Consider the following 19,435-nt stretch of genomic DNA (forward strand, 5'->3'; position numbering starts at 1 on the left):
AAGAATCAGAAGAGCCAAAGAATCAGAAGAGCCAAAGAATCAGGAGCAAAAGAATCAGAAAAGCCAAAGAATCAGAAGAGCAAAAGAATCAGAAAAGCCAAAGAATGAAAACATAGCAATGTTGTCAGTCTGCTAAAAATATGATATAAAAAAATATGATAAAATATGAAAATATGATAAAAATCGACAGATTATCAATTATGAAAGTAACTGTTGCAGCTCTAATTTGGTCTCTGGATGTTCATGCACAAACATCCCTGGATTATCGCTGATGAACTTGACTCAGTGACAAAGTGTCTGACATATATTGACATATGTATTCTTTGGGTAATGGGGGCGGGACTAGATAAGCTTTCGCTTCTCCCGCTTTCCCTTTCGGTTATGTAATAATAATAATAATAGATTTTATTTGTATTGCACTTTACATTTGAACAACAAACCTCAAAGTGCTACATGTGTATTGTGTGAACTACACTATGATGTGTATGTGTGATGATGAGTGATCTAACTGACATGACCGGAATGACAAAACGATCTTAATTTGGCTGGAAGATTGAGCAAAAATGGAAGAGCTCGACTTGATCTTGAAGCAAACGCCCAGAGCGAAGTCACAGCTGATTCGTCCAGACATTAAGATGAAGTCTGTTACTGGGCCCCTTCACACTGGTCCTGATACACTACAGGGTGTAGTATTGATGTGTTTCTGAATCATTTACAATGTGAGCTCATTCATTACACATTGTCCCCAGATGTCCTTAAATGTTGTGGTTGAATGACTTGCTTCAAAAGGTTCTTTATATTGGGATTCACCTGAATGCACTTTGTTACTTTGATTCTCTACAGTAACCACGCACGACACAGAGCAGTGTGGGAGCCAACCAAACAAGAGCAGCACAACAGACCCAGAAACTTTCAACTCAGCCACGTGAAGGGCCGGGTGCCAGAACCAGAGACAAAGCTTTCCAGCCCAAACTCACTGACTTATGACCGCAGCAGGACTTCAGGGAGGAGTTCGATAAGATATCCAGACTCAACCAGGCCTTCAGTCGCTTCCACATGGGTTTTATTTCAGTCAACGTGACAGGGGAATGATTTCCAGCTGTCAAGTTCATGAAAACTGGGGCCGGTGAAACTCACCAACGCGACTCTAACGGCCCAGTTGCTGCTCTTGACTGCAGCTGTATAGACATCCTGCACAGAGATGGCCACAGCAGGGCAGACACGTGGAGGAGGTGAAAAGGAATGTGCTCAAGAACATAAACACAAGCCAGAAGAAGCCTTGCTCGCCAAGCATCTGCATCTAGTTAGCCCAGAGGGGTGGGTGTTTGGCTCTGAAGCCGTCAGAAGGAAAGATGATCTATGTGAGAAAAAGCTTTCAAACTTTCTCTTACATGTAACACTGCAGTCTCTCGACAGCTGACTCTTTATTTCATCAACGTAAGTAAATAGAACCAACATGAAGTTACTGCAGTTCTCAGAGAAAAACAGAAACTAAAAGCTGATTGTTACTGCATGACTACAAACAACCAGCATTTTAATACTTGAACAGCTCTTAGATAAAGTAAACTTGTGTCATATTAACCTTTGTCAACATATAATGTAGTTTAATGGCTATTTGTGTGTGTGTGTGTGTGTGTGTGTCAGTCCTATCTTAAAACCGCCCATAATTACAGTGGCATTTCATTTTCTAACAAGGTTACAATTAACGTAACACAACAGTAGAGAAACACAGATTCTCAGTAACAAGCTCCGAATACAACTTCAGGGGTTTTTTTTTATTTTAACATTTCTTCATAAGAGGTTTCATGACATGGAAAGACGGTGTTTTCTATGCTGTTTAACGTGGAAGGTCATGTTTTGTTTGCATGTGTCTTACTAACCTAACCCTTTCCAGCTGTGATGGTGTTTTACACTTACTACTTGCCTTTATATGAGATGTGACTACTGTACGATAGGTGCTTTGGTATAAAAGCACTGACACATACATTTAAGGCATGTAAGGTATATTAAGACTTTAGTTTGAGTATGAAACGATGATATCATGGTTATTAATTCCTTTTTGCAGCTTTCAATGTAAACCATCTGACATTGATTTCACTAAAACTCAACTTCCTTGAGTTGCCTCCTTCTCCACCTCACTGATATATAAAGACGTGTCAGATGGGAGGTTATGAGATGCAGTTTGAGGCCAAAACGATTCATCTCAACATGCATGAACTTATGTTCCAGTGAGATTCCCTTTGTTAGCTTAAGCACTTTCTTTTGTCTCCTTAATGATAAGCAACCACTTCTGTGTGACTGATCAGAAGAAAGAGTGAGGGAATAATCAGAGGAATAATCCTGCAGACCTCGTCATGTGTGTGTATGTGTGATCATTTAGTTTGGCTTGTAGGGGATGTTGTACAAATGGAAACCCTTTAAGGTGATGACCATCAGTCCACTATTAGATGACTTAGAAGTCTCTCCCTGTAGGCTGTACCCTGAGCTCAAGGCGAATACGTGTTTGTGGACGCTCTTCCCTGGGAACGAGTGATCCTGTTCTCACAATCAGCTGCTTCTCTTTTCTTCAGCATTGATGCGACTATCCTGCTTTTGTAACTAAAACCTCTCATAAGCTTCCAACTACAATAACATTCAATACATCACTTTTAGATATAGAATGAAACAACAAAGCTAATCTCACATGTTTTTCATCCACATACTGAACAATGACAAAAACACTCATTATTGTGCAGCTTTTAAAAGTTAGTTCAGTTCAGTCATCATATAATTAACATGAAATGGTGACAGGAAGCCTAACTGTCGTTAGCATCAGAGCTAAATCTGAACACTAACTTTCTGTGAGTTGAAGCAGAAAGATGCTGTGATTGAACTGATCTACTTTAGAAATGTTAGTTTATTTAGTTACTTGTTCTTAAAAGAATTAGCATGCTCACTATATAAAACCTTTGTGGAGCAACATGCTGCATCTGACTCAAGTCAAAGAGAAATCCTCAGTTGTAAAACAGGAAACAGACACAAATGTCAACTCTGCTTCAAACTGCCTCTAAATAAAACCACTTGCTGGTGAATGGCATGAATTAATTAATGCTTCAAATTGAAAAGAGAAAGAAGGTCTTACATTCTTAAACTCACTTTAATGAGGTGATAAAATTCCTTGTACAGCCTCTAGACTCATTAATCCACACATCACTGTACATCAATGACTGTGCCTTCACATTCTTCTTCTACTATGTTGAAAAAGCAGTTACCTGATGAACATGTTCTGTGGAAACCAAACGTCCACAGCTTCAGACACAAACGTGCAGCAATAATTATTATTAAAGTTAAACAAACTCCTAATATCCACTCAATGTCAAAGGGACACTAATGAGTTTACAACATCCTCTCTGTGATGTCTCCACTGAACATCTGGTGACCCCGTGACCCTGAGGGTCTGACGCAGGGTCACTGAGGCTCTGACCACGTGACCCTGAGGGTCTGACACAGGGTCACTGAGGGTCTGACCCCATGACCCTGAGGGTCTGACGCAGGGTCACTGAGGCTCTGACCACGTGACCCTGAGGGTCTGACACAGGGTCACTGAGGGTCTGACCCCGTGACCCTGAGGGTCTGACGCAGGGTCACTGAGGACCTGAACCCTGAGGCTCTGACCCCGTGACCCTGAGGGTCTGACACAGGGGCACTGAGGGTCTGACGCAGGGGCACTGAGGGTCTGACCCCGTGACCCTGAGGGTCTGACCCCGTGACCCTGAGGGTCTGACGCAGGGTCACTGAGGGTCTGACCCTGTGACCCTGAGGGTCTGACGCAGGGTCACTGAGGGTCTGAAGTCTTCAGTCAGCGAAGCCGACACCTGGTCTTTCTGTCTCTGTGATCTCACTGCAGTTAAAGACAGACAAGCACACGACAACAGTCCATAACAATGGCTCACATGTGCCAGGTTCTGTCCATACTAACATCCCATTCATCATTTGAACAGTAACATGAGAAAAACCGTGGTATGTGGGAAAAAAGGCAGAAGATTTAAACAACATCAACGTGTAGTTACCTTTGTAATTGTAGCGCAGAGGTTTTTGAGCAAACGCCGCTTCAGGACACAAGAGGAAGTAGACGTAGAGAGAGTCAGACACCAGCGGCAGCCATCGCCTCCACTGTCAAACAGCTGCAGTTTATCACTCGTGCAGCAGGAGCATCACTCTGCATGAGACAACAATCCCAAGAACAACAACAACAACATCAGGATGTGAGGAGACGCTGACATCATTCAAAAGTGAATGTTAATCATTATGAATTGAACAGATTAAGTCTCTAGATCTCTCATACCAGTAGCAATAATCCTAATAATATCAATGAACCACTTTTTAGTTTATTCAATTATTCAATAAATGTTGACGTTATTTCAGTCACAGATATCTTATTATCACTATTAAAACTCCATTGATGGATTAACAGCTTCATCTGGTAATCCTGTTCTAGATTAGAGTTTGAATCAGAGTCATCTCACAACACACTCAAATATCCACAGACAGAGCACAGGGATGAGCAGGGAGACTGATGTGTGCCTTTATTTGTAGCTCAGCAGCAACAACAACAACAACAACAACAGCAGCAGCAGCAGCAGCAACAACAACAACAACAACAACAGCAGCAGCAGCAGCAGCAACAACAACAACAACAGCAGCAGATGAACCTCAAGTAAATTAAAGTGTGACTGACTGTCAGGTTCACACAAGTGAATACAATTTTCACCAATGGAAGTAAACAACCTGTAGCACAGACAGTAAGAGGAGCTGCTGCTGCTGCTGCTCTGCTGCTGCTGCTCTGCTGCTGCTGCTCTGCTGCTGCTGCTCTGCTGCTGCTGCTGCTGCTGCGCTGCTGCTGCTGCGCTGCTGCTGCTGCTCTGCTGCTGCTGCTCTGCTGCTGCTGCTGCTGCTCTGCTGCTGCTCTGCTGCTGCTGCTGCGCTGCTGCTGCTGCGCTGCTGCTGCGCTGCTGCTGCTGCGCTGCTGCTGCTGCTGCGCTGCTGCTGCTGCTGCGCTGCTGCGCTGCTGCTGCTGCGCTGCTCAGGTCAACCGGTGAGAACGTCATATCTTTTTTGAAATCATAAATGAAACACACACACACAGAGTGAGGGGTTTCTAGCAGCGGTCACGTGTCCACTGACCTCGCGCCACAGTCACACAAGTATCGGCTCATCATCTCGTGCTCACTTGTCAACGTCAGACAGGTCCTCACTCACGGTTCATTACAGCGGTTTCCTCTCGATCCTCTCACCGTCTGACCGTCAGCTGTCCAAGCTGCGGAGCTGCGGAGCTGCGGGTTCCTCCGGTCAGTCACCGCGTCGCGCCGGCCCGGCTGTCTGCTCCGCCGCCATCTTGAAAATAAGATATCTCTCTCTGTGTCTGTCTGTCTGTCTGTCTGTCTCTCTCTCTCTCTCTCTCCCCCTGTCTCTGTGTGTGTGTATGTGTGTGTCTCTCTCTCTCTCTCTCTCTCTGTGCGCGCACTCACACACATACACGCAGGTTAGCGCAGCTATTCTTCTGAGGACACTGCATTTATTTCCATTCAGCCTTGAGAAGCCTTTTCCAGAACTTTACCCAGAACCAGTTAAAGACTTACCTTAACCTTAACCTTAACCTAACCCTAAGAAAAGGGCTTCTCCTTCTTCAGAACCAGGGTTTGGCCTCCATGTTTATGAGAGAAAACACTCACAGATGTAACAATTCTAAATAACTTGTCTTACTTGAATGATATCTGGGTTATTCTAACATGTGTGACATTTATTTATGTCGTTAGTTTGGTTAGAGGTTAGCGGTCGGTTGTGTGTTCATGTCGTTGCACCTGATGCATGCTGGGAGTGGAAAAGCAGATGAATGGAGGTTACAAAGTGACTGTGACGCCTCTCTGTGAAGAATCATGAAGATTTAGTGTTCTGCTCTTTTCTTTACAGAAAAAACACCTTATTGAATATATTTCAGTAGAAATGAGTCATGGACACGTCGTTAACTATTCTATGTTACATAATAATAATAATAATAATAATAATGTGAGAAGCCACGTCTGATTCAAATGATCTGAATTATACAATATTTGTAACCAGAAGTGTGACATGGTCAGTAAACATGGTCAGTGTAACGAGTTATTTGTGTCATTAAATTATGATCTGAAATGTTTTCATAAACTTATTTTATGCTGAATATTTTTCATTGAGTGTGAGTCCGTACATAAAAATGATTTCATGTCCAAAGGTTACAGTTTCTTGACTATCACAGTCTTTGTTTCACCACTAGAGGGCAGCAAGGTTGTTACATTTTCGTATTTGCTCAGAGAGACTGTAATAATACTAATAATTCATTTTATTTATATAGTCTAGTTCTCGTTTATCTTTATAATATTAATTAATAATATTATTAATAAAAAATAATGGGCCACACGGTTGGTGCAGCAAGAAGACCAGAGTTCGAGTCCTGGTTGGAACAAGGGCCTTTCTGCATGGAGGTCACATGTTCTTTTCTCCGGCTTCCTCCCACAGTCCAAAAACATGCAATAATGGGGATTAGATAAAGGTGTGAATGTTGTTTGTCCCTGTGACGGACAGGTGAACTGTGGGTGTGGCCTACGTCAGCTGACAGTGGCACAGATAAAGCAGTCGATGATGGAGGGAATAAAAATAATAACTGGCTGGAACCTGAATTAATAAATTCATTAACTTTTATAAAACTTTCTACAGTTTTAGTTTTTGTTGAGATCATGTTTGCAGCTGCTGAGTCGTGCCTGTTGTCAGGTCTGTGGAGTCTCTGAGTCGTGCTGAGTCATGCCTGTCGTCAGGTCCGTTGAGTCGTGCTAAGTCGTGCATGTCTTCGGGTCTGTGGAGTCGCCGAGTCATTCCTGTCGTCGGGTCTGTGGAGTCGCTGAGTCGGTCCTGTCGTCGGGTCTGTGGAGTCGCTGAGTCGTTCCTGTCGCCGGGTCTGTGGAGTCGCTTAGTCGCTGAGTCGTTCCTGTCGTCGGGTCTGTGGAGTCGTGCCCGTCGTCGGGTCTGTGGAGTCGCTGAGTCGGGCCTGTCGTCAGGTCTGTGGAGTCGCTGAGTCGTGCTAAGTCGTGCCTGTCGTCAGGTCTGTGGAGTCGCTGAGTCGTTCCTGTCGTCGGGTCTGTGGAGTCGTGCCCGTCGTCGGGTCTGTGGAGTCGCTGAGTCGTGCCTGTCGTCAGGTCTGTGGAGTCGCTGAGTCGTGCTAAGTCGTGCCTGTCGTCAGGTCTGTGGAGTCGCTGAGTCGTGCTAAGTCGTGCCTGTCGTCAGGTCTGTGGAATCGCTGAGTCGTGCCTGTCGTCGGGTCTGAGGAGTCGCTGAGTCGTGCCTGTCGTCAGGTCCGTGGAGTCGTGCTGAGTCGTGCCTGTCGTCGGGTCTGTGGAGTCGACTCGTCACATGACTGTGGAGTCAGTTTCTGGTTTGATTGACAGGTGAGTTGGAGTTATAATAATTCACTTTACTGTTTGTGTGGTTATTTGAAAGGTTTTTAAATCAAAGAAAAAGGAATCATATGACATTTAAGTTTATGAAGGGGGTTTCCAGCACTGGAACCAGTCCTGAACTGAATGGAGACTCAAAAACCCATAAAAAAGCAAATCTACTGCACACTTTTTTGTAATCAAACGTTTTTTAATTTCCATGACATTTGTGTTGATTTAAAAGCACCAAAACAAACTGTACTCACTCACACACACACACAGTAGCACCACATGACCTTCATCATCATCATCATCATCATCTTCATCACCGCCTTATAAAACCATGGACTTTAGATCTTTGTGAGTCTTGTTGAGGTTGATGATTTATAATCCTAACTTTTTATCTTATTATCTGTAGACGATCAGCGCCCCCCACTGGTCAATCAGAAACAACAGGTGTCTGTGGTGAAGAAGGTTGGAACACAACTGTAAACACTTTTCTGACTCATGACAACGACCAAACACACAAGACACAAACGGCTAAATTCAGAGTAAACATCAGCGTAAACGTCCTAAACGTCCTCTGTCAACAACTTCCTCAATGTCCTCTGACAACAACGTCCTCTGACAAAGTCCTCTGTCAAAATCAACGAGGTGACACTTTACTTAACCTGACTCTAACTTCACTCACAAAATACACTCATACACACACACATTTAGCACAACATTGAACCCAGGCAACAGGAGGAGGAGGAGCTGAGGGGGAGGAGCTGCGTCCTCCTCAGCTCCTGATCAGTCTCAGAAACTCATCACGGGTTTTTGGATCTTCCCTGAAAACTCCCAACATGGTGCTGGTGACGGTTTTACTGTTCATCTTCTGAACGCCGCGCATCACCATGCACATGTGACTGTGGAGAGTAACAACAGACGAGTGAGAGAAACGACAAGACAGAAAGAAAGAATCACATCATTTTATGTACGGGTACATGTGTGCCTATACATATTCACATATTCATGCACATGTCCCATTTGTTTGTATGTGGGTGTATGATCATGTCATGAATGTTCAACCATTTATATGTCATAGTAGTATAAATAAACAGTATATTAATAATGTTTGAAAGACGAGGTGAAGAATATCATGTGATTAAATAAAAGAAATAAAGAATGAATGTAGTTGAAAGCAACATTAAAATACACATCAAATAAAACATACGTGGCTTCTATGACCACGCCGACCCCAGTGGGCTGCAGTGCCTCAGTGACGGCCACGGCGATTTGTTTGGTCAACCTCTCCTGAACTGTGGACACACAGAGACAAACACAGAGACAAACACAGAGACGTCACAAATAACCACATCACAAATAACCACATCCAGTGTTGGGAACGTTACTTTAAAAAAGTAATTAGTTATAGTTACTCACTACTTGTTCCAAAAAGTAACTGAGATAGTTACTGAATTACTCTATAATAAAAGTAACTCGTTACCAGGGAAAGTAACTATTTGCGTTACTGTTAAAAAAAAAGTTGCTATATGTCAAAGAATTTGGATTTTTTTGTGTAGTTTTCACAAGTCATTTGAAATGAGTAGAACAGACAGGTGTTTGTACATAACTTTCTATATTTATTGCACGTCGACAGACGTTCATCCTGCACTTCAAGTATTATCTTTGTAAGAAAGGTAAACAGTTACACCATATAAAGTGCATTAAACTCTAGCAAATTAAATCAAACAAAAGTAAACTTTTAAACAACAAAAAAGTGTGTTTAGCTCTGTAGTCTTATTCTTATTTAAATAAATCAAACTCTCAATAATCGTGTTTTTGGCAATTGTGTAGATGCGTGTGCCGTTGTGAGATGCTTCATTAAATTAGAATTGCTTACAACGGATGACGACAAAGTTTTTGCTCAGGGACATAATGTAAACATCACATGTACATTCTTGCCTTTGATCACAATGAACTTGAAGAAGTGAATTTATCGCCACTTTGAAAATGCCAACTTTACATCGGAGTCCTGATTCGCCATCTCTGCTGCTTCATCGATTCTCTGTTTAGCTGTTGTGTGTGTGTGTGTGTGTGGCGCGTATGCTGGAATTATTAACCCGCCTCCTCACTAGCTGTGAGCCAGGGGTGCGTTGGGATTACACAGTTTATTCAATCAATGCATAGTAACGCACCGCATTTTACGTCCAGTAACGTTAACGGCGTTGTAACGACGGGAAAAGTAATTAGTTTGATTACCCCGTTACTGGAAAAATAACGCCGTTACCTAACGCCGTTCTTTTAAACCACGTTATTCCAAACACTGACCACATCATAAATAGCCACATCATAAAAGCCTGGTTTATATTATCCTGACACATCATCATCATCACATACATTATTCCTGATCATGTGACCCATATATTATCTGACCATCAACACGTCCAGGTCTAGAGCTGTCATAAAAAATAATAATACTTCAAGTAACAATTATCAGTATGTTCCTTGTTACCTTGAAGTCGGCGGCTGTAGATTTCAACGATCCTAAGAGAAATAATAAACATTAAGACATGATATTACAGTTTAGTTATACTTTTAAAAAACCTTAAATAACATGTCATAAATAACCACGTCACAAATAACATGTCATAAATAACCACGTCACAAATAACATGTCATAAATTACTTGTCAAAATTAACCATGTCACAAATAACATGTCATAAATAATGTCATATATAACATGTCATAAATAACCACGTCATAAATAACATGTCATAAATAATATGTCATAACATGTCTTAAATAACCACGTCACAAATAACATGTCATAAATAATGTCATATATAACATGTCATATATAACATGTCATAAATAACCACGTCATAAATAACATGTCATAAATAACCATGTCATAAATAATATGTCATAACATGTCATAAATAATATGTCATAACATGTCATAAATAACCAAGTCATAAATAACATGTCATAAATAACCACGTCACAAATAACCATGTCATAAATAACCACGTCATAATAACCATGTCATAAATAATATGTCATAACATGTCATAAATAACCATGTCACAAATAACCACGTCATAAATAACATGTCACAAATAAACACGTCACAAATCACCACATCATAAATAACCATGTCATAAATAACCACATCATAAATAACATGTCATAAATAACCACGTCACAAATAACCATGTCATAAATAACCACGTCATGAATAACATGTCATAAATAACCACATCATAAATAACCATGTCACAAATAACCACGTCACAAATAAACACGTCACAAATCACCACATCATAAATAACCATGTCATAAATAACCATGTCATAAATAACCACATCATAAATAACATGTCATAAATAACCAGGTCATAAATAACCACATCACAAATAACCATGTCATAAATAACCACGTCATGAATAACATGTCATAAATAACCACGTGACAAATAACCATGTCATAAATAACCATGTCACAAATAACCACGTCATAAATAACCATGTCACAAATAACCACGTCATAAATAACCATGTCACAAATAACCATGTCACAAATAAACACGTCACAAATAAACACATTATAGTAACCATGTCACAAATAACCATGTCACAAATAAACACGTCACAAATAAACACATTATAGTAACCATGTCATAGATAACCACATCACAAATAACCACGACATGAATAACATGTCATTAATAACCATAACCACGTCACAAATAACCACGTCACAAATAACCATGTCACAAATAACCACGTAATAAATAACCATGTCACAAATAACCATGTCATAAATAACCATGTCAAGAATAAACACGTCACAAATAAACACATTATTGTAACCATGTCATAAATAACCACGTCATGAATAACATGTCATTAATAACCAAAACCACGTCACAAATAACCATGTCACAAATAACCACGTCACAAATAACCATGTCATAGGAACATTTTCAGAAATGACTCTTGCTCTTCTCTCTGAGAAAAAACATTTTTGACAACTCTATTACATGAACACATTCTTATTGTTATTGACTGATCACAGTCTTCTCTCTCAGTTACCTGGTCCTGTGGTTAGAGGTGAACGTATGAACCATCAAACATTTCCTCTTCTATGATCACATGTGTTAGAGAACACACATTCTCTTTATTAATGAGAGGAATGAAGTTAAAGTAATGATTTAAACATGATTCTAACAGAGCAGCAGAGAAACGTGAGGTCTTTGTCTTCATCATGTGAATGATGTGGATGGTTAAGCTGCTCTTGTCACTGTGTGTGTGTGTGTTAATAAGGATTGTTAGTGTGATAAGCCTGAAGGTATTGAGGTCATTGGGATCAGATTCTACACGAGTACACTACACATGTTTTAATAATCAGCTTAAACTCACACTAGCCTTCTCTGACACACACACACACACACACACACACACTCACCTGGCCAGCTTGCTGAGGCCCAGGACTCTCTTGTTGGGCAGGTAACCTATGTGAACCTACACAAACAGAAGGTGGAGAAGAGTCAGTTCATGTTAGAATCATGTTAACTAACTGTGTCCTGTGTAAACAAATCACAACCCTAACTCGACAGCTAACCCTAACCCATCACAAGTTAGTCAGCTGACTTACCCAAACTCGTCAGCTGACTAACCCTAACCCGTCTGCTGACTAACCCTTACCCGTTAGCTGACTAACCTGTAAGCTGACTAACCCGTTAGCTGACTAACCCTAACCCGTCAGCTGACTAACTCTAACCCATTAGCTGACTAACCCGCCAGCTGACTAACCCTAACCCGTCAGCTGACTAACCCATAAGCTGACTAACCCGTTAGCTGACTAACCCTAACCCGTCAGCTGACTAACCCTAACCCATTAGCTGACTAACCCTTACCCGTTAGCTGACTAACCTGTAAGCTGGCTAACCCTTACCCGTTAGCTGACTAACCTGTAAGCTGACTAACCCGTTGGCTGACTAACCCGTCAGCTGACTAACCCTAACCCATTAGCTGACTAACCCGTTAGCTGACTAACCCGTCAGCTGACTAACCCTAACCCGTCAGCTGACTAACCCGCCAGCTTACTAACCCTAACCCGTCAGCTGACTAACCCGCCAGCTGACTAACCCGTTACCTGACTAACCTGTCAGCTGACTAACCCAAACCCGTCAGCTGACTAACCCTAACCCATCAGCTGACTAAGCCGTTAGCTGACTAACCCTAACCCGTTAGCTGACTAACCCATCAGCGGACTAACCCTAACCCTTCAGCTGACTAACCCTAACCCGTTAGCTGACTAACCCTAACCCGTTACCTGACTAACCTGTCAGCTGACTAACCCTAACCCATCAGCTGACTAACCCTAACCCGTTAGCTGACTAACCCGTCAGCGGACTAACCCTAACCCTTCAGCTGACTAACCCTAACCCGACCCCTAAGCCTTCATACACTGATGTACTAGCCTGATGACGCTGCCACGATCATCAGGCTGAGAATGATCCCACAATGTTTGACTGACAACTGAACTCAATTGTGAATCTAAATAAATGTTGACATCTTGCATAAGCTTAATGACAAATGCATGTCATTTGATATTTTTATCATTTTATTCTTAATTCTATGACTATTATTATTATACAATATCATGTTTTCCTCCTCGTCTCTGAGAAAATCAAAATCCCAGAATCAGAGCTGGAGGCAGCCATGGACTGGCCGTCAAAAACCTCTCTTTATTATAAATATTGGAGCGTGACGGTATTTGAGACACGAGACGCGGCCCAATGGCTGATTTCCTCTAATAATGCTATGAGTAGACTTGATGTCCAGGGTTAATTTCATTTGCCATTAAGTTATAGTTTACAGTTATTATTATCATGTCATATCAGTGAAACAATACTTTGCCCAAATGGAGAATTATGCTGCAACGATTATTCGATTAATCAATTGTTGACCGATGACTAAATTAATCGTCAACTATTTTGATAATCGATTAATCGGTTATAGAGGGTTTTTTTTACAATTACAATTTCAGCTTCTTAAATGTGAATATTTTCAGATTTCTTTGCTGAAAAGACATTTGAGAACATCATGATTTCCAGGTTTGTTCAACACTGATCGATATTTTTTAACATTTTATGGACAAAATTATATTATACACAAACATAACGACACACACATGCACGCACGCACTTAAATATGAACAACAAGCTGAAAGACGAGGACAGTGGAGCAGGTGGAGGAGAGGAGGAGACAAAGGAACCATCAGCTGAAGAGTCTCTGCAGTCCATGGCTGGAAGCTCTAATTCTCTTCTAATACACACACACACACACACACACACACACACTCTCTGCTCAAATGTCAAATGCAATTTGTTCACGAGACGAGAGAAAGGGCAGCAAAAAGCGTGCAAATCTCTCTTTTTCTGTCTCCTCTGCGGCGGCATCAAACACACGGACGCTCACTTGTCCTCTTGTCTCCGTCTCCTCTGCGGCGGCATCAAACACACGGACGCTCGCTTGTCCTCTTGTCTCCGTCTCCTCTGCGGCGGCATCAAACACACGGACGCTCGCTTGTCCTCTTGTCTCCGTCTCCTCTGCGGCGGCATCAAACACACGGACGCTCGCTTGTCCTCTTGTCTCCGTCTCCTCTGCGGCGGCATCAAACACACGGACGCTCGCTTGTCCTCTTGTCTCCGTCTCCTCTGAGGCGGCATCAAACACACGGACGCTCGCTTGTCCTCTTGTCTCCGTCTCCTCTGCGGCGGCATCAAACACACGGACGCTCGCTTGTCCTCTTGTCTCCGTCTCCTCTGCGGCGGCATCAAACACACGGACGCTCGCTTGTCCTCTTGTCTCCGTCTCCTCTGCGGCGGCATCAAACACACGGACGCTCGCTTGTCCTCTTGTCTCCGTCTCCTCTGCGGCGGCATCAAACACACGGACGCTCGCTTGTCCTCTTGTCTCCGTCTCCTCTGCGGCGGCATCAAACACAAGGACGCTCGCTTGTCCTCTTGTCTCCGTCTCCTCTGGGTTAGGGTTATTTACTGCCACATACTATGAGTTACACTGGGGCCACGTTAAAGAAGAAGGTTGAGTGGAGGATAAAGTATCTTCTTCTCATTTATTTCACACATTCTAAAGTTTCCTCACAGTTTCTTGCGAATTCTGTGGTTTTTAGTTGTAATTTTCTAGGATATTTCTAAGAAAGGTCTATGTTGATACTAATTATAAGAGGAATTGTGAGTTTCTACAGTCAGAGAAAATATGAGTCTCAAACCTGTTTGATCTTTAATGAGGATGAGACTGGGCAATAATTCAGTGATATATATACTGCCAGTTATATAACAAAGTTATACCCTGTGCAACAGTTTAAACAGAACATGTTGTTTTAGTGTAAAGACGTTATAAACATAACATAGAGACGTTTAAAACCACGACTCTCACTGTCTTTAATCATCTGACGTGGTAATAATTCTACTAAATGTAACCGCTCTGAACTACAGGAGACAACGAGGAGGAGGAGACAGACACATGAGAGAGACTGTGGCTACAAGAGGGGGAGGGACGAGGTTTAGAGACATAACACAAACACACATATAGGTGGTGTGTGTCTGTGTGTGTGTGTGATTCACTGCTGACAGCCTGTATTGTTTTAAAGGACATGCACCTGCAGGCATAGATGGACGGATTAGAGAAGCAGAGAAAGGAAAGCGTGGCTGCTCAGTGACGAGCAATGATGTCAAAGCAGAAGAAAGAAAACACAGATAATCAGATTTGTCTCTGCTGTTCAGACTAATGACGTCGGGATAAACAACAGACACGAAGATACACTTTTCTCTAACTGTGTTACATCATGAACCTTTGCAGCTTCCTCCAAAGATCAGGATGATCAGGAAGATCAGGAGGATCAGGAGGATCAGGAGGATCAAGTGGATCAGGAGGATCAGGAGGATCAGGAGGATCAGGAAGATCAGGAGGATCAGGAAGATCAGGAAGATCAAGTGGATCAGGAGGCTCAGGAGGATCAGGATGATCAGGAGGATCAGGAGGATCAGGAGGATCAAGTGGATCAGGAGGATCAGGAGGATCAGGAAGATCAGGAAGATCAGGAGGATCAGGAGGATCAGGAAGATCAGGATGATCAGGAAGATCAAGAAGATCAAGAAGATCAAGAAGATCAAGAGGATCAGGAGGATCAGGAGGATCAGGGACCAGAAGATGACGTGTGAGGGACCAGAAGATGACGCGACGTGTGAGGGACCAGAAGATGACGTGTGAGGGACCAGAAGATGATGTGAGGGACCAGAAGATGACGTGTGAGGGACCAGAAGATGACGTGAGGGACCAGAAGATGACGTGTGAGGGACCAGAAGATGACGTGTGAGGGACCAGAAGATGATGTGAGGGACCAGAAGATGATGTGAGGGACCAGAACATGACGTGTGAGGGACCAGAAGATGACGTGTGAGGGACCAGAAGATGATGTGTGAGGAGAGTGACAATTGTGAACATTAAACTTTTCTGCATGAATGTGGCAATCTCAGCTCAACTTGCTGCAGATAACACAATGTTGTCATTATCAATTAAAAAATACTGACTTTGGTGAACACATGTAGGTTTAAATGTGTGTGTGTGTGTGTGTGTGTGTGTGTCTCACCCTGCCAAAGATAGGCACAAGGTGATGTTCACACATGGAGAACATGTCGATGTCTTTGACGATCACCATCTCGTCATGGTCTTCATCAAAGATGGCGTCATTCAGAATGTCTGTAAACAAAGAAACACATTTTATTGTTATCTCTTTTCACAGAGTTGCTTGTTTACTAGATCTAGATCTATATCTACAACACACTTGAATGTGTATAAAAGCCTTTGGTCACCACTGCCTCGACCCTCCAGGACAGACAGACGGACATGGCCTGACCCAGTGTTACAGATTTGCTTCAGGACTCTCTGTTTCTCTGCTGCTGTTGTTGCTTTATTGCATGTTTGGTTACCAAGGGCTTAATAAAGTGTTTTATCAGTGAGTGACGGTGGAGACGCCGCTCGCTCGCTCGCTCACCCTCTCCGTGGCACCGTTTCATTTCCTGACTTCTTATCTGTTGTGAGAGGAGGTTTCACCTGGACAACAGACACCAGAGACTGTGTGTCTGTGTGTCTTTGTGTCTCAGTGTGTGTGTGTGTGTGTAAACAGGGAAGCAGGTGTGTTGTGTTTGCAGCAGCTGAGCAGATAAACACAATGAGTCACTTTTTACTTGTTTTTTCCCTGATAATGATGCAGTTTGAGTGACACATGACAAAGTTTTATTCTTAGACCTGGGACACGGCACCAGAACTGGGACTCCTTGTTATGTTTCATTGGTCATGTGCTCAACAACAAGATTTTGGGATCATGCTGAAACGATGTCAAACCCATGAGCTCCTACTTATGATGTCTGAAATCTGTTTGCTGGTTAAGCCTCAGCAAAGCATTGATTGCTCCTAGTTGCACATGCTAATACACACAGTGACACATTTGATCCACCGGACCTGTGGCTTGTCTTTAGCAGCTGTCATACCAGCTGTCAATCTTGAGATTTCAAAACGGGAGTTCAGAGTCATGACGTGATTTAGGCCTCGCTAGCAACATGGACACATATCTGCATGTTCGTGTTCATATGTTCCACTTAAGGCCAGTCCTGGTCCTAGTGCTGGTCCTGTCAGGGTCAGTGTTTGTCACAAATGTTCCTAAAGTGGTAACAACAAGAAGCATGGACACATGGTATGTGTGTGTGTGTGTGTGTGTGAGAGAGAGCAAATGATCAAACCTCTGGACCACATCACTTGAAACATGTTTTTTGGTCCAATAAATCAAAGGGGAGGCTCCTGCAGCAGCCAATCAGCAGACAGACAGACAGAGCACGCCACAGTGTGTTCAACAACAGACACATGGTATCATGACTCATCATTATCTGACCCATCACTGTCTTCTGCTGCTGTCACAGGTGACACAAGCTTCAGGTGGAAGTGACCGCCCACAATGCAGCCAACACTTCAGGAACTAAATGAATCACTTTTCATGTGTTCACTGACAACTCAACATTCTTAACACACACACACACACACACACACACAGCAACATCAACCCCCACACTACCAAACTACCTCCAGATGAACGAGGCATAGAACTGTGTGGAGTCGTGTTGTGTGCATGCGTGTGTGTGTGTGTGTGTGTCACACCTGAATCAGTTTAACAGACAAATATTTAACTTTGAATGATGTTCCACCTTAAATCTCCTTTTCTGACGAGGCCTCATACAACAATGTTGTGTATTGTTACAGGAAAGTATATATTATAGAGACTGTGACAAAAATACATTATAATTCACATTAAATCACCTAAAAAATATCTCATGGAGTAATTGTCTCCAGTCTAATCAAAGCTGCTATTAAAATCAATTAAGAATTAAGATTCACTTTTTTCACTAGACTCAGATTTCTAGCAGAAGCAGTTTTTTCTTGTCTCATGATTCTGAGACAAATCACAGCATTGTGTGATTCATGATTGTTTGTCTGTGTTTGTGAGCTCTTTGTGTGACTTTGTGTAACTTTTTAAATGGAGCTAGGGTTAGAAAAAAGATACAAGAAAATGTTAGATATTTCTGCATCATGTGATCTCCTCCACCTCAGACTCTACTGTCCACGCTCAGACTCTACTGTCCACGCTCAGACTCTACTGTCCACTGTCAGACTCTACTGTCACTCTCAGACTCTACTGTCCATACTCAGACTCTACTGTTCATACTCAGACTTGCCACCTGTTGACCGCAGGACAAATCCACGCAGCTTCTTCGCGTGTCTTTATGAACTCACCTTTAATTTTCTCCTGGTAGCCCTTGGTGAAGAACTGCATGGCGGTGGCTGCTCTCCACGGGGTTTTCAGGAGCCCCTGTCGCTGCGGGTCTTCTCCGAGCCCCCGCAGGATGGTGGTGTAAGCCGCGGCCAGAGACGGAAGGCTCATCTCGTTGTCCTCCACGCTCCTGGTGCGCTCCTCTCTCCAGCTCTCCATCACCACGGAGGTTGGACGCTGCGCCCCGGACTCCGCGCCCGGAGTCTGCGGCGCAGCGGCGGTGCGCCCGCTGCCCACGACTGCGCGCTTCAACCCGTCAAAGTGTCCGTTAAGGACGGAGCCGCTGTCCGCGCTGTCACCGTTAGAGTGTTTGGGGTGATCCATTTCTTCTCCTTCTTCTTTTTCCTGCTCGTTTGCCACAGTTGGTTCCAACTGTTCCCCGCTGACTTCAGGTGAAGCGAACAATCCACCCGTGGCTCGTCACTCGGGCTTTTTAAGAGCGAGATAATCCAAGGAGAGCTCCCATTGGTCACCCTGCTCCACAGCTTCACCTCCCCTCTGACACTCACATGGATCCTGAGGATGAAGATCTGCACCAGGCAGCAGAGCCAACTGCAGAGAGACAAAACAACAACAACAAAACCCATAATATTCTGGAATAAAACAGACAGACAGTGCTGACGATGCTATAAAACGCAGGTGAAATCATGTTTATACCGAGTCAAAAAGGATCTGCTGCTCATAATTCAGGTCAGATATATATTTGAAGTAGAGTAAACTGGCTTTAAATGATTTTAATCTGTACACTTAAATGTTATTTATCATGCAAACGTATATTTAAGATCTGTTGAAGTATATATTCAGTTGTGAGGATGATAAACAAGATAAACATGAACACTGGATGTTCCATAAAAAGAAAAACTGCAAACAGCACAAACTTAAATCATCTTCAGGAAGTCCATGTCAAATAAAAGCTCATGCAGAGAAGCAAACTTTTCTGTCAGATCAACACAAATGTTGATTTGATATCTACGTGATTGAAGAGCATTGATCCCAAATCCTTCACAAGCGTTCAGACACTGAGCTGTGAGAGAAAACCACTTCATTCTTTTTTTCCATGTAGAACAGTTCACCTTAAACTTCATTGTAATTAGTG

General features: G+C 42.8%; 2 protein-coding genes across 8 annotated transcripts in view; both read right to left on the bottom strand.

Annotated features, from left to right (window-relative positions):
- LOC131459257 (C-myc promoter-binding protein-like) overlaps positions 1 to 5,409 on the bottom strand; it is a 42,029-nt gene extending 36,620 nt beyond the window's left edge. For 4 of the 7 annotated variants that reach the window (XM_058628824.1, XM_058628822.1, XM_058628823.1 and 1 more), the window contains exons 1-2: positions 5,164 to 5,392; positions 4,050 to 4,198 (exon numbers count right to left, since the gene is read on the bottom strand). The gene's annotated coding sequence lies outside the window, so the exon portion shown is untranslated. Of the gene's footprint in view, positions 1 to 4,049; positions 4,199 to 5,163 lie in introns of all 7 variants that reach the window. The other 3 variants (XM_058628821.1, XM_058628818.1, XM_058628819.1) reach the window with 3 other exon arrangements.
- A 2,229-nt stretch (positions 5,410 to 7,638) lies between these two features.
- Positions 7,639 to 19,357, bottom strand: gch1 (GTP cyclohydrolase 1). Its single transcript, XM_058629633.1, has 6 exons — positions 18,303 to 19,357; positions 16,108 to 16,217; positions 11,896 to 11,951; positions 9,940 to 9,971; positions 8,659 to 8,743; positions 7,639 to 8,350 (listed from the first exon to the last, which is right to left on the bottom strand). Exons 1-6 carry the CDS (start codon positions 18,661 to 18,663, stop codon positions 8,224 to 8,226), a joined length of 771 nt encoding a protein of 256 aa, XP_058485616.1. The 5' UTR covers positions 18,664 to 19,357; the 3' UTR covers positions 7,639 to 8,223.
- Between the last annotated feature and the right edge of the window lie 78 nt (positions 19,358 to 19,435).

This window comes from Solea solea, chromosome 5 (assembly GCF_958295425.1).
Source record: "Solea solea chromosome 5, fSolSol10.1, whole genome shotgun sequence".
In the NCBI taxonomy this organism is placed as follows: domain Eukaryota; kingdom Metazoa; phylum Chordata; class Actinopteri; order Pleuronectiformes; family Soleidae; genus Solea; species Solea solea.

Bases quoted from the DNA above. Each gene is read 5' to 3' on its own strand.
- gch1 (XM_058629633.1), bottom strand. From the start codon at position 18,663: ATGGATCACCCCAAACACTCTAACGGTGACAGCGCGGACAGCGGCTCC. The intron at 16,218-18,302 runs GTGAGTTCATAA...CTTTGTTTACAG, and splicing joins CTACCAGGAGAAAATTAAAG to ACATTCTGAATGACGCCATC. The intron at 9,972-11,895 runs GTGAGTGTGTGT...TATTTCTCTTAG, and splicing joins GGCCTCAGCAAGCTGGCCAG to GATCGTTGAAATCTACAGCC.